This window comes from Pelodiscus sinensis, chromosome 24 (assembly GCF_052426305.1).
Source record: "Pelodiscus sinensis isolate ZL-2025 chromosome 24, ASM5242630v1, whole genome shotgun sequence".
Taxonomy (NCBI): Eukaryota; Metazoa; Chordata; order Testudines; family Trionychidae; genus Pelodiscus; species Pelodiscus sinensis.
In genome coordinates this window covers 10,942,884-10,956,746 of record NC_143075.1, presented here as the reverse complement: position 1 = coordinate 10,956,746, position 13,863 = coordinate 10,942,884, and the positions used below count along the sequence as shown (strand labels likewise).

The window sequence follows — 13,863 nt, the reverse complement described above, 5'->3', positions numbered from 1 at the left end:
TTTCCCCTCTATGCCGGCTGCCTCCCTGCCAGGCTGTCGGCGTCGCCTCGCCAGGCCCCAAATGCAGCGGCACAGCCGCCTCTTCACGGGCAGGGCTGGCTTCTGCTCTACCCCAGGAGATTTTGCCCCCTACAGGGACACTCCTTTGGTGGCTGATGGGGTGCAAAGCACTGGAGAGATACAGCAGCAGGGGTCTGAACCCAGCCAGCTCCAGGAACCCGGGATAGGATCCAGTTGGGGTCAGAAGGAGCAAAAAATAAAAGGGATCTTGAAGGAAACAAACACTGTGAAAATAAGATCTATTTGTCAGTTTTTCAGGAAAACCCAATGGAAACCTTTGGTTTTCAACACCTGAACACTTCCGGGAGTGTTGATTTTTGGGGTTTATGCTTCTCTTCACTTCTCTAATCCCCCCCCCCTTTTTTTTTACTGGTAAAGGGCTGAGGGAGGGCAAGCAAAGGGGGAATCCAAAAAAATCAAACCCTGCGTGTTTCGAGGATTTCAAAGGCCAGAAAGAAAGCTCCCAGGGAACAGGAGCTGTCTGTCTGTCTGTCTGTCTGTCTGTCTGTCTGTCTGTCGGAGGGGATAGCAGGGGACAGGAAGGCCTATGCAATGAGTCCAGCTTCCCTACTCGACAATCCCAAAGCCCGTATTGAGTGTACAGCGGTGGGGGGCCAACAGCCTCTGCGGGCCCAGGGGTATCTGTGGGGGGAGGGGGAGCAAGCACCACACTCCCTTAAGGAGTGGGGCCGGGGGCAGCCAGCCCTCAGTGCCGCCCAGACCACAGCACGTTTCCCCTCCCCCACAGCCCTCAGAGCCGGGAGCCCCAGTCCCCTTTGAATCAGCAGGGCCCAGGGCAACTAACCGCCCCGTTTGCCCCCCTCCTCGACCGGCCTGCACAGTGGTCACATCACCCACCACTGACCCGTGGGACGGAAAGGGGCCATCGCGGCTCCTATCCGAGCAGCAGTCCCAAGCCCCCTTTCCTGTGGTGTCACGGTGCCGCCCCACGCCCACGGCCCCCCTCCTCCGTTTCAGGTTCAACACGGGATCGGGCACAGGCATCCTCACCAGCAAGGTGCGGGTGGAGCCGGGCAAGTGGCACCAGCTGGTGGTGAACCGGAACCGGCGGAACGGCATGCTGTCGGTGGACGGGGAGCCCCACGTGAACGGGGAGAGCCCGAGCGGCACCGACGGGCTGAACCTGGACACGGATCTGTTCGTCGGAGGGGTGCCGGAAGACCAGACGGCCATGTGAGTAGCGGGCGGGCCAGACTCCTCGCGCCTCCCGCGGGTGGCTCCTGGCCGTGCATCCTTCCAGGGACGGGGCGGAGGCCTGCGCTAGCGTCGTCTTTGGAGCGCAAGCTGGGGCGATTTCAGAGGCCGACGGCTCTCCGGGTGCAGGGGGACCCCCTTCTCCAGACAGAGGAGGGTAGCGGGCTTGGCAGGGCGGATCCTGACCCGGAGTCTGTGCAGCTGAGCGCAGCCGAAGCCAGGCCGCCAGGTGCACACACCCTGCGGCCCGTGGCCCAGTTGTCCCCTGAGCTCCTGCCTCTCCTCCCTGCAGGGTGGCGGATCGCACATCGGCCACGGCCGGGCTCAAGGGCTGCATCCGCCTGCTGGACGTGAACAACCAGATGTACGACCTGCGGGAGAAGGGCAGCGACGTGCTGTACGGCAGCGGGGTGGGCGAGTGCGGCAACAACCCCTGCCACCCCAACCCCTGCCACCACGGCGCCCTGTGCCACAGCAAGGAGGCCGAGATGTTCCACTGCGAGTGTCTCAACGGCTACACGGGTGAGGAGCGGGGGCAGGTCGGGGTTGCCTCACTAAGGATCCCGCCCTAAGACAAACCGGCCTTGGGGGTCACATCGCCCCTGAAATGCAGCTGCCTCTGGGGAGGGCCGTGGGGGCTGTGCAGCATTGGTGCCCAATGGAAGCCTGACTCCAGGACCCCAGAGTTAATACCTAGCTGATCTTACCCAAAAAAATGCCCCAAAGTCCAGGCCTCTTGGGTTTTATGTGACCCGAAAGGCAGTCCCTCTCTCAGCATGGCCTGGCCCTGCCTCTGACACCAGGCCAGGACCCCGGCCCATTGCTGACCCAGCGGGTGCCCTCGGATGCATCTGTCAGAGGAAGGCAGTAAGTGGCACTCCTTGCGACAGGGACCGGAAACTCCTCCGGGACGTGCGCACGTCTGATTGTGCGTGAGCTCCGAGTTTCCAGCCTCACTGCTGCCCCGGGCCCCCTCCCTGACGTGCTGCTCTTCTGCCCTAGGTCCGACCTGCGCCGACGAGAAGAACCCGTGCGACCCCAACCCGTGCCATGTCTCCGCCACGTGCCTGGTGCTGCCTGAGGGAGGCGCCAAGTGCGAGTGCCCCATGGGGCGGGAAGGGGAGTTCTGCGAGGCAGGTGGGCTGCGATGGGCCCTGCAGGCAGGGGAGCGAGGCGGGGGCTCTTTGGGGCGGGCACCCCCCCTCAACTGAGGGCTTGGGGGCAGACTCCAGAGGCTCCTCCACGTCCCGTCTCACCCCCCTTTGTTTTCTGACTCAGTGACGGAGCAGGACCAGACCCGGCCGTTCCTCCCGGAGTTCAACGGCTTCTCCTACCTGGAGCTGAGGGGGCTGCAGACCTTCGTGCCTGAGCTGCAGTAAGCGCCTTTCCTGGCCACGGAGCAGCTTGGGAAGCCAGTGGGGAAGGGGGGAAGGGAGAGACCGGGCTCTCGGGACGGCTGGGATGCGGGGAGGGGCCAAGGGCTCTTCCTTTAGGGGTTGGGGGGTTGCTCCCCTCCTTGCCCTGGGCACAGCCCCCCCCGCGTCCCATTCTTCCCACACTGCGAAGTGGGAGGGGGTCCCGGGGTGGACAGGGCCCTCGTGCAGAGAGACACTCGGCCTCCAGGGCTCTGTGCCACTCATGCCTGAGGCCCTCAGGGCAAGGGGAGGAGGAAGGTGACCCAGCCGCTTGCCCCATTGTGTGGCTCAGCAGAGGCCGCGGCTGCCCAGGGCTGCCAGGCTGGCTCCTAGTTGTTCCTGTAGCTGCAGACTTTGCAGTGCCGCCCCTGGAGAGGGGACAGTGGCCAAGGCCGTGCCGGGGGCTCGCGAGGCAGTAGGCCGAGGGTGGCTGGTTCGCAGGGGCGGCACTCATGCCCTCTCTCCCCCAGGGACAAGATGTCCATGGAGGTCGTGTTCCTGGCCAGGAATCCCAGCGGCATGATCTTCTACAACGGGCAGAAGACAGATGGCAAAGGGGACTTCATCTCTCTGGCCTTGCACGATGGCTACCTGGAGTACAGATACGACCTGGGCAAAGGGGCAGCTGTGCTCAAGTACGCACCCCAAGGGAGCTGGGCCTCCCGGCGCGGGGAAGGGTGGCTGCTTGCTGGCCCGTTGGCGGCAGGCCCTGCTCTCTAGATCTAAATGCCGTAGCGCTGGCTTTGAGGCTACGCATTGGGCTCTCCGAGTGGGTGGCCAAGTGTCCCCATCACCTCGCCAGAACAGGCCCTGTTAGCTGCTGGGGACGCGGTTTGGAAGGGGACCAAGGAGTGGACAGAAGGGGCGGGGGGGGGGGGGGAGTTCTCTTAGGACCCCTCTGTCTCTGCCCACTGGCTTGTGTTGCTCCTCCAAGGAGCAGGAGGAGTGGGACTGAAAACGGCCAGGCAGCACCTCCTCTTAGCGGGCGCTGGGCCCAGCCCCGTGGCATGTGGGGCACGTCTGCAATATGCCTCGCTTTAAGCATTGCACCGCCCCTGAGCAAAGCCCCAGCCGGGCAGTGGGCTCGAGTAGTCGAATCAAAGGGGTTCCCTCTCCGATTCGGGGAACCAGACCCCGCACTGGTTCTGGCCCTCCTCCCATGGATGGTGTCAGCACACAGGCCACAGCCCTGGTCTTGCCTGTGCCCCGGAACCGGCGGAGACTTGTTTGTCCCAGCGATGCCCAGAGAGCAGAGATTTCTTCTGCGCCCCCCCCCCCCTTCCTGCTGCATCTATTGGGTGACTTTCACCCCAGCTGTGTTCTTCTCCCAAACCCCCTCACCAGGAGCAAGGAGCCGGTCCCGCTGAACACCTGGACTAGTGTGTCGCTGGAGCGGAACGGGCGCAAGGGGGTGATGCGGATTAACAACGGCGAGAGGGTGATGGGAGAGTCACCGGTAAGTTGGCATGCCAATGAGATCCCGGCAGGAGGAACCCCCACCCCAAGAGACCTGGCACACTGCCCACCCCTTGCTCTGACACAGCCTCTCCCCGTACCAACCCCACAGATGCCGTGAGCCCCATGGGAATGCAACGCTAGGGGAAGGGCGGGAGAGGCAGGCCTCGCTTTGAGGAGCCAACCGAGGCCTCTTCAGCTTAGATTGGCTTCAAATGTGCGCCTCTCAGAAGCAAAGCGAGTTGAGTGGTTCTCAGCCCCTGTTGTTATGTAGTGGGCATTGTCCCACGTCACACAACTGGACAAGCTGGGCACCCTGTGCTCAGGGGCGGAAGGAGGGTGTGGGAAAGCCAGGGAGCAGTGGAGTGGGATGGGGCACCACCTCCCGGAGGTAGCTTCGCAGAGCCCTGTGGCATCCGCTTTTCCCAGAGCTCTCAGACCCTCACTTAGCTGCCCTGGGTCACTAGGGGAATGCTTCCTCCCTGACAGAGCGGGGCCTCTCTGAGATAACACCCGCCCCACCTGGCAGCGCCTTGGCAAGAGATGTGGTCACCTGTTCCAACACAGCCCTGACACCGGCACGGTGGGTCGTGTCCAGTCAGGCCTGCCTGGCTGCGGGCCCCTGGCTGTGTGTGCGGCTGCCACCCGGCCTCCCCTGGGGCCTAGTGTTGGTGTCCATCCGCCCCTTCCATCCCTGCATCAGGAGCCTTTCCTGGCGCTCTGCGGGTGAAGAGCCAGACAGCATGTTCTTGGGGGAGACGCAAAGGCTCTGTGCTAAATGAGTCACTAAACGTGGCTGCCGTGATCACCCAGGTGCCAGCAAATCTGTCCCCACTCTCCCTGCTCCGCTTTCCACCTGGCAGCTTCATTTTTCTGGTTTCTCTCCCCCGCTTCCCTCTGCACTTCTCCCATCCCCTGGCGCACGGCCACGCTCACAGCAGGTTCTCTGACATTCTAACCCAGGTCACGGAGGCAGTCTGCCCCTTCCATTCCTCACCTTTCCCCCAGCGGGGGGTTGCTTCTCCAGCATCCCTCTCCCTGCAGCAGGGAGCGATGATCCGGAACCTTACTGAGAGATATAGGGCTGGCAAGCATGTCCCTAGGCACTGAACGTAGATTTTCCAGTGAAATGAGCGAAGCTGTGTTTTCTGTGGAGGGGGTCAGAACACAGGCCTAGACCCTGGTCTTGCCCAGGGAAGAAGCTGGGATAGCAAAAAGCCATGGAAAAGTGTCCAGGAACAAAGGATATAAACCTTCCAGTGAGCAAGACTGGTACGGGGGGAAATCTCGGCCGGTTTCATAGCCTGCTTTGCTTTGGAGTCTGCCCTGATGTTCGCTTATTACCAAAGTCCTCTGGGTTTAAAGGAAAGATGGGACCGAGACCCGGGGTTCAGAGCTGACCTTTCAAAGGCCTGAAGGGGATTGAGTAGGGGTAGCTGTGCTCACCTGTAGCGTAGGCTGGGAGTCTGTGCCCCTCTGGAGCGAGAGGCAGTGCCCGTCTGCAACTTAAATCCTTTGTGAGCTCCCCCACGTCAAGACTGCGATGTCGGTTAAAACGTGGGCATTTGTGCATCTGCCGCAGGGCGAGAGCTCTTTGGTTCCTCCAATGCCGCTCTCTCTGCGCTAGCAAAGGGGACGCAGGGTGCCACGGGTGGTCTGATTTCCATAAACGCACCTTTTCTCCTCTTTTCAAGCTTCCTTTGGTATTAAAGTTGCCCTTTTTAAAGCAGCGTTTCGCCTGGCAGGACAGCAGCACCGTCTGCCACTCCATCCTGCATCTTTCCTGTCTTAATTGCTGGCTAACGAGGGAACGGACGTTAGTCAATGCGCTTGCAACCCTGCGTGCTATGACGGAACCCCACTGATCTCCTGTTTCTCTTTCTCTCTCTCTCTCCCTTTTGATTTTCATTCGTATTTTTCCCTCCCCTGCTGTCTGGATTTCAGAAATCCCGTAAGGTAAAGATAAGTATAAGCCACCACCCTTCCATCTCATACGCCATCAACATGTTGTTTTTTGTTCCTCCATTCAAACCCAAGTGATCCATGGTCGTCTCCATCCGCCCACCCTCTCTGTCGGGCCAACCCCCGCACTCTGATTTCTGTAGACTAGACACATTTTTGTTTCTTAGTTAATTCCAGTGAGTTTTATTTGATTTTGACACATTTCAATAATCTGGTCATTCCTTCTTGTTTTAACTTGGAAAGTTTTAGCTAGTGATTAATATAACCGTGTCTTGATCGGCCAGCTTCCACTGCTGCAGTGTGACTGATAAATGTTGTGAGCACTACTTGGGACTTTCCTGGTAGTGTTAAACTGCCCACCATGGCTACATCTAGACTGCCAGCCTCTTTCGAAAGAGGCTTTTTTGAAAGATACTTTCGAAAAAGCCTCTTTCAAAAAAGAGCCTCTAGACAACAAGAAGATTTTTCAAAAAAGCAGCTTGCTTTTTTAAAAGAGAGTCTAGATGTTCTCTTTGGAAAAAGCCCTGTTTTCATGCAATAGCAACTTTTTTTGAAAGATGACTTTCGAAAAAAGGCGTTATCCTCGTAGAATGAGGTTTACCGCCATCAACAAAACCACCGCATTCTTTCGATTTACTGTCAACAGAACGCGGCGGTAGTCTAGACACAGGTACAGTTTTTTTGAAAAAAGGCCACTTTTTTCAAAAAAACCCTGTAATCTAGACACACCCCATGGGTTTTATGGTGACAGCAAGGATAGAATCCAGATCTTCCTGCTCTGAGACCACAAACCCCTGCTATGCAAGCTAAAAGAGACTCTCCCTAAAGTTGTTTGCTGTGTGAGGCCTATGACACACAATTAGTTCTAATACTATCCAGTGGGGGGCAGTGGTACACACATGCCCATAACATGTCAATGTTTATTGTCAGTAGAACCTCAGAGTTACAAACATCTCAGGAATGAAGGTTGTTCCTCTCTCGGAAATGTTTGTAACTGAACAAAACATTAGGGTGGTGGTTTAAAAAATTGACAATTGAACATTGACTAATACGGCTTTGAACCTTCGTGCTGTGCAGAAGCACAGTGCTGCTTGTAACCCTCTTAATTTCAATGAAGCGCACACAGAAACAGTTACCTTGCAAGTCTGGTTAAAGCCGTCCCTTTATTTTCTGGTTAAGTTTAACACAGTCCTGCACTGCACTTTCTGGTGGTGGTGGTGGTGTCCCTGCTTCTGCAAGACTGTGAACTTCCGGGTCCTAATGAGGCATGAGGGGATGGGTCAGTTTTAACTCTGGTGTCCGTAACTCTGAGGTTCTACTGTATTTGAAGTCCCTGGGCATGACCAGACCTAGAAGCTCCACTCTCCAGCAGAATCTGACTGGCTCCATCATGGGGCAGAATTTGTATGAAAATCCCTTCCTTGCCCCCAACCTGTAACAACAGGGCCGGGGGGGGGGAGGGGGAGGGAGGAGGAGCAGAGCAGCTCAGACCCTCCCCGGTCCTGCCGCTTTCCCAGCCCTGTCCATTCCAGAGGCCGACTGGGTGCACAGAGCACCTCTCCAGGGCTGTGGAGAAAGTGCTGGGCTCAGCTCCACAGGGCGCCCCTTCTCCACGCAGCATCTCTAGGCCTGAGCAGTGCTGGGGGCCCACAGAGCAAACGTGGCTTTGGAAAGACGTGTGGTGCCGTGGCTGGCGCCTTGCCGGAAGCCTGCTTGGCTGTGTGGATTAACCAGCGGCCCAGCAAGCCCCCCACTGCCTCCGCAGCGCCAGGTCTGTGGGGCCGGGGTAGCTCTGGGGGCTGGGGAGGCAGTGGTGCGGGTTCTAGGCTCGGCTGCACTCTTGGGGGGCTCCCTTTATTATTGTGCCCAGCCTCCCTGGCAGTAGGGCCACAGGAAAGCCTCTCAACACGGGGATGGAGAGCAGGGGGGTGGGGAAGGTTGGCCCAAAGAGCTGCTCTCAGCTGGAGCGCCAAGGCTGGCCTGCAGAGGGCGGTAGCAGCGCACGGGAGAGGAGGGTGAGCATGGAGGTCTGTGAGGAGGTGTTTGCTACCTGTTATCAGGCTCATCAACGGGGGGCGGGGCAATTATCCCGGGGGTGGGGCAATTATCCCAGGGGCGGGTGATTAAAGGGGCTCCGGCCGCTGCTGCAGTTGTAGTTGTGGTGACTGGAGCACCAGGCAGTGCCAAGGGCTGGAGGGGAGGGGGGTGGAGGGGAGTGGCCACGCTCTGGGCAGCACTGAGGGCCAGCAGCCCTCAGCCCCGCCCCTTCTACCCCTTGGCCACGCCCCTTCCAGCCTTTGGACACGCCCCTTCCAGAAGTGCGGAGCCAGAGTCCCCCTCCCACGTTGCCCAGGGCCTGGGGGGTGCCTGCCCCAGTGAGGAGCTCTCTTCCCTTGGGCAAAGGACCGTTGGCGTCAGTCAGAGTAGGGAGGGAGTTGACGTCTCTTCCCTCCTACTGGGCCGGCCCTTGAGCTATGCTAGGACCCTGTCTCCATGTCGAGCTGCCTTCCCTGGCTCCTGCCTGTCCACAGAGGGCAGCAGATGCTGGCGGTGCTGAGCGGCGGTGCTAGCAGAGCAGGGGAACTTGCCTTCCCCCCGATAGGATGCAGGCCTGGGCCGTTCACTCCCCTGTTCACCTCTCTCTCTCTGCCCCCACCCCCAGGTTCCTCACACCTTCCTGAACCTGAAGGAGCCCCTGTACGTGGGGGGAACGCCCGACTTCAGCAAGCTGGCTCGTGCCGCGGCCATCTCCACCAGCTTCGACGGAGCCATGCAGAGGGTAAGGCTGCTGGCTGGGGCCTGGAGGGGAGCCCTGCCTGGCAGCCTGGCGTGGGCATCCGGCAGTGGGGATCCAGTGAGTGGCAGCCTATCTGTCCGCGGTACCCCACCATGGTAGCAGTCCCAAGACCTGCTCTCCACGTGCTGGGGCACGTTTTGCTGCGTGCTGAGGCATGCCCCCCCAGGAGGTAGCAGAGGCGTGCAGGGCACGTTCTAGGAGGGCCTTGCCAAGGGACATACCAGGCTCAGGGAGCTTCATTCTAGGGGGGATGAACTGAATTTCCATGTCCCTCCTGGGATGGACTCTACCTCCACCCTTTCTCTGTACCCACTGTCCCTCCGAACCCCAGCTGGGAGTGCTGTGTAACCCTCTGGTTTCCCTCCCCCGTGTCCCCACCTTTCAGATCTCCATTAAGGGGGTCCCGGTGCTGAAGGAAGAAAACATCCGCAGAGCCATCGAGATCTCTACCTTCCGCTCCCACCCCTGCTCCCAGAAACCCAACCCCTGCCAGAACGGAGGCCGGTGCCACCCCCGGCTGGAGGGCTACGAGTGTGCCTGCCAGAGGGGCTTCTCCGGGGCGCACTGCGAGAAAGGTGAGCTGGAGGGAAGCAGGCGTGGGTGCGGCCGGGCTCCCCAGCTGGAGAGAGCTGATGGCAGCCAGATGGAAACTCTCTTGCCCGCGGCCGGGGTTTTATTGTGGCTGGGAGCGCCTTCCTGGGGAAGGGCCGGGGGGTCACGTGGCCTGGCCGCGCCTGGAATAGCAGGGTATGGCCGAGGTGAGCAGCGTGCCCTGTGCCTGGGCCCTCTCGCCCAGTTGGTTTGATCCAACGTGCATCTGTGAGAATGTTGCCCACTAAGTGAATGAAGGGAAGCCCCCCTGCTGGCTCTCCTCCGGCGTGGCGAGTCGGGGCTGTGTCATCTGTCCCCTTTGTAAGCTCCCTGGGGCAGGGGCCGGATCTTTCACGGTTCACCTGACTTAGAAGCCTAAATCCCATTGGCTCTCCGGAAACGTATCCTTATTCTGAGTTGGGCGTTGCTGCGCTGGGGGGAGTGGGGCCTGGCCACCTGTACAGCTCTAGGGCTCCCTGCACAGGAAATAGAGAATCAACTTCTAGTTCAGGGACAGGCAAAATACGACCTGTGGGCCGGAACCAGCCGCCAACCCGCTGGATCTGGCTCGCCACCTCCCACAGGCAGAGGGAGCCTTCGGCAGGCTCCCTGCCTTCCCCACACGGCTCAAAGCGGCCAGCTGTGGGGGCCATGTGCTCTGTGTGTGCCACGCACCCCTGGGGAGCTGCCTGGGCCCTGCTTGTGGTGCAGGCAGCATGTGAAGTAACACCCCAGCCCACCTCCGCCAGGGCACGCAGTGCGCAGAGAGCACATGGCCCATGCAGCCAGCTGCTCTGGGCGGTGTGGGGGGGCGTGGCAGACAGGGACCCTTGATGACGGTCCCATTGGCTTGCTGGCCAGGGGCTGCCTAGGTAAGTGCATCCTGGCCAGAGCCTGCCTCTGGCACCCCAACCTATCTCTCCCCCTCCTGCACCCCTACCCCCACCCAGACCCTGCAACCCAAACTCCTGCACCCCCTCCTGTACCTCTGCCCCAGATCGCGACCCTACGCCCCCTTCTGTGCCCCCTCCAGGTCAGAATCCTCTCCTGCACCCAAACCCCATCCTGGACCTTGAACTCCCTTCTGCACCTGACCTCCATCCCAGACCCTGCGCCTCCTCTATTACTATGGAAGAGTGTGGCCCTTGGCCACTTACCGAATTCCTGGAGTTGGCCCCACATCCGAAATGATTGCCCAGCCCTGGCCTAGTTCATCCTGGTTCCCCCTTTGCTTGTATATAAATCCAGCCTCCCAAAGCCAGGCTCAGCCAAAGCCCCCACCGAGTCCCTGCCTTTGCCTGACCCCAAGCGAGGCTGTGGCTTGCAGATAACTTGGCTGCTAGCAAAGCTCTCCATTGGCCTGACCTCGCTCCGCGCACTGGCCCCCGTCACTCGAAGGTGCGTGACCCCCTCGTCAGTCTGTCCGAGCCCCAGGAGCAGGCGAGTTTGCCAGGTGGGCTGGACCCCTCGTGCGCATTCTGTGCAGGGCTGGTCTGTTAGTGCTCTGGGAAGATGCACCAGTCGTGTTGTGAGGCATCAGTCGTGTCATGCGCCAATCGCGTGGTGATCCCTGCTTGTGCTTCCCCTCTCCCCACCCCCAGTGATCATTGAGAAGGCGGCTGGCAACTCGGAGGCCGTTGCTTTTGATGGCAGGACCTACATGGAGTACCACAATGCTGTGACCAAGAGGTGAGCCGGCCTGAGGCTTGGGGCGGTGAAGTGGAAGGGGAGGGGCTATTGGGAGCCATGCCCGGAGGACGGTGACTCAAACACTCAAACCCCAGGGGTAGGCAGAGCCGAAATTTCACCCATCGCCCTCCCCTTCAGTCCCGGGCCACAGTATTCCCATTTTGGCTCCTGAGCTAGGTCGGTAGCTGCTGCCTGGAGGGCCGGTGCATGCGCAGTTCCTAAGCTGGGCAGAAGCCGCACCCCGGAGATACTGGCCAGGTCAAAGCCATGGGGCCTAGGTCAGCGGCCAGTGCAACGACATGTCACGACATCCAGAACGTACCGGGGACCGTCGCCTGCAAACCCAGCGGGCGAGAGGGTCCTGCAGCTTCGAGGACGAGAGACTCCCCGGGCCGGGCCGGGCTGGGCTAAGGATGCAGGACTAGCTCCCGGCGGCCTGCTCCCTGTCTGTCTGTGCTCTCCTGTCTGTGTGTCCTGGTCTCCGTCACTGTCAGTCTCCTTCTATGGCTGTCTCTGGGACAGACTCCCCTTCCCCAGACTCGGCTGTAACACCAGGCAGCATGAACCCCCCCGCCAAGTCGCGGTTCAGTGGGTTTCAGAGCCAGGTTTTAGGCTCAGCCCATCTCTGCTCTGACCCAGTCCCCCTGGATTGGGGCAGCCAGGAGGAGATCCCAGGACCCGGCCATGCTGCGGAGAACTCTTCCTGCCCCGCCCCGCCCCGCCCCACCCCACCCCACCCCACCCCGCCCCAGGCTTTAGCTGCTTGCCCCAGGCTCCATTTCTTGCGGCTGTTGGAAACTGTCTTAGGCCAGTGCCCTGCCAAGACTAGGCCTGCAGCCCAGAGGCTGATGCAGGGCAAGCAATAGGCTCCTTATTGTCTGTTTCCAATCACAATACAGGCAGTCCCCGGGTTACGTACAAGATAGGGACTGTAGGTTTGTACTTAAGTTGAATCTGTATGTAAGTCGGAACTGGCGTCCAGATTCAGCCGCTGCTGAAACTGACCGCCAGTTCTGACTTACATACAGATTCAGCTTAAGAACCCCAAGTCAGCTGCTGCTGAAACTGATCAGCGGCTGATTCCAGGAAGCCCGGGGCAGAGCAACTGTGCCTTGGGCTTCCTGTAGTCAGCGCTGGTCAGTTTCAGCAATGGCTGACTTGGGGACGCCTGGGGCAGAGCAGCTGGGGTGCTGCCGGGTTGGTCCAGGAGTGCCCAGAGCGGCGCTGCGGCAGCACCCCAGCTGCTCTGACCCAGGGTCCACAACAAAAGCTTGGTCTGCTAGCTGCGCCCCCCCCCCCCCCAGCAGACCAGGGACACGGGGAGCAAAGCCGCAGCGGCGGGGTGCCTCGCCTCTGAGGCTTTGCTCTGGCGCGGGACCCGCTTTGCTCCCGGTGCCCCTGGTCTGCTGGAGACGGTCCCCAGCAGACCAGGGGCACCGGGAGCAGCTTTTCTCGCCCCGGAGGTCGAGGTGGCTGACCGCTGCCTGTGAGCTCCGGGGCGAGAAAGCCCCGTTCGTAAGTGCGGATCCGACATAAGTCGGATCCGCGTAAGTCGGGGACTGCCTGTAATTGGCTGGCCCCAGCTGATCAGCAGAGTGCTCCCAACACTCTCAGCCAGCTGCATGTGTTTCTCCTGGTGGTGCACATCTGCACTTGCCTCAGTGCACATCACAACATTTATTCTACACATGGATGGGAAAAATGAGAGGGAACAATACGGGCCATCACCCTGGGTAAATTGCTTCAGTGGCTAATGAGTCTCACCATTAAAAACTGACGCCTTATTTCCCATCTGTGTTTGTCGAGCTTCAAAGCCCAAGCCCTGGATCATGTTAGACCTTGGCTTGCTAGACTAAAGAGCCCATTATTAAGTATTTGTTCCCCACGTAGGGACCTATAGGCTGTAATCAAGTCTCCCACGAACCTCGCGTTTGTTAAGCTCATGCTTAAAGATGCTGGGGCATCGGTCCAGGGTGTCGCCTCCCAGACAGGAATTTTAATTGGGGTTTGGAGAATTTGGTCCCATTTCATATGTGGGGGGAGGAGGGCAAATTCAGATCTCACTTCCACCCCAGCGCTGCTGAGGCCGGTGGAGCAGCCAGGGTGTTGCTGAAGGCAGCATGTCCCCTAACGGCTCCATCCCAAATTTTGGGCTCGATTCTACCCTCTGTTCTGCTTCTGCAGCTCCATTGAAAAGGGTCATCGGAGGGGGTTGCAAGGCCCTTACTTGGGGGCAGGATTGGCCTTTTGTTTTCAAACTGGTGGTTTAAACCAACTCCCCTGGGACTCTGTTGTGTCTCTCGCTGGCTGTTTATCGCGCTAGGGCCCGGGTGTACGTGGGTATCTATTGGGCATCCTCCAACAGCGTCTTAGCCAAAGCCACCCCTGGCACACACCTGTTGGCTTCAGAAGTGAGTTTGCTCCTAGAGTCTCCTGACTGGCTCGTCTGTTTGTGTCACTGTCCTTGGAGGGCTTTTCTCTCGCACTCAGTGGGCAGCTAATAACCACGAGCCTTCAGCCAGGCAGCGCTGACCCTGTGTGACCCCACCAAGCCCCCAGCAGCGATGGAAAGGCCTAATCCATGGCAGCGTAGCCCAGGCGCTGGTTTTATCCACGGCGCTGCTTCCCGTGGTTCCCAGAGCTGTCCAGCTAGTTCCCTGGTGCAGGGACAAATTCTGC

At 59.7% G+C, this 13,863-nt stretch overlaps 1 protein-coding gene across 4 annotated transcripts in view; it reads left to right on the top strand.

Moving 5' to 3' along the window:
• AGRN (agrin) overlaps nt 1–13,863 on the top strand; it is a 263,261-nt gene that overhangs the window by 238,063 nt on the left and 11,335 nt on the right. For 3 of the 4 annotated variants that reach the window (XM_089773045.1, XM_089773046.1, XM_089773047.1), the window contains 10 exons: nt 1,039–1,254; nt 1,568–1,797; nt 2,278–2,412; nt 2,554–2,650; nt 3,161–3,325; nt 4,035–4,146; nt 6,090–6,101; nt 8,770–8,886; nt 9,290–9,479; nt 11,097–11,184. In XM_089773045.1, coding sequence (XP_089629171.1) covers nt 1,039–1,254; nt 1,568–1,797; nt 2,278–2,412; nt 2,554–2,650; nt 3,161–3,325; nt 4,035–4,146; nt 6,090–6,101; nt 8,770–8,886; nt 9,290–9,479; nt 11,097–11,184 — 1,362 coding nt within the window. The remainder of the gene's footprint in view (nt 1–1,038; nt 1,255–1,567; nt 1,798–2,277; nt 2,413–2,553; nt 2,651–3,160; nt 3,326–4,034; nt 4,147–6,089; nt 6,102–8,769; nt 8,887–9,289; nt 9,480–11,096; nt 11,185–13,863) is intronic. The other variant, XM_075906396.2, reaches the window with a different exon arrangement.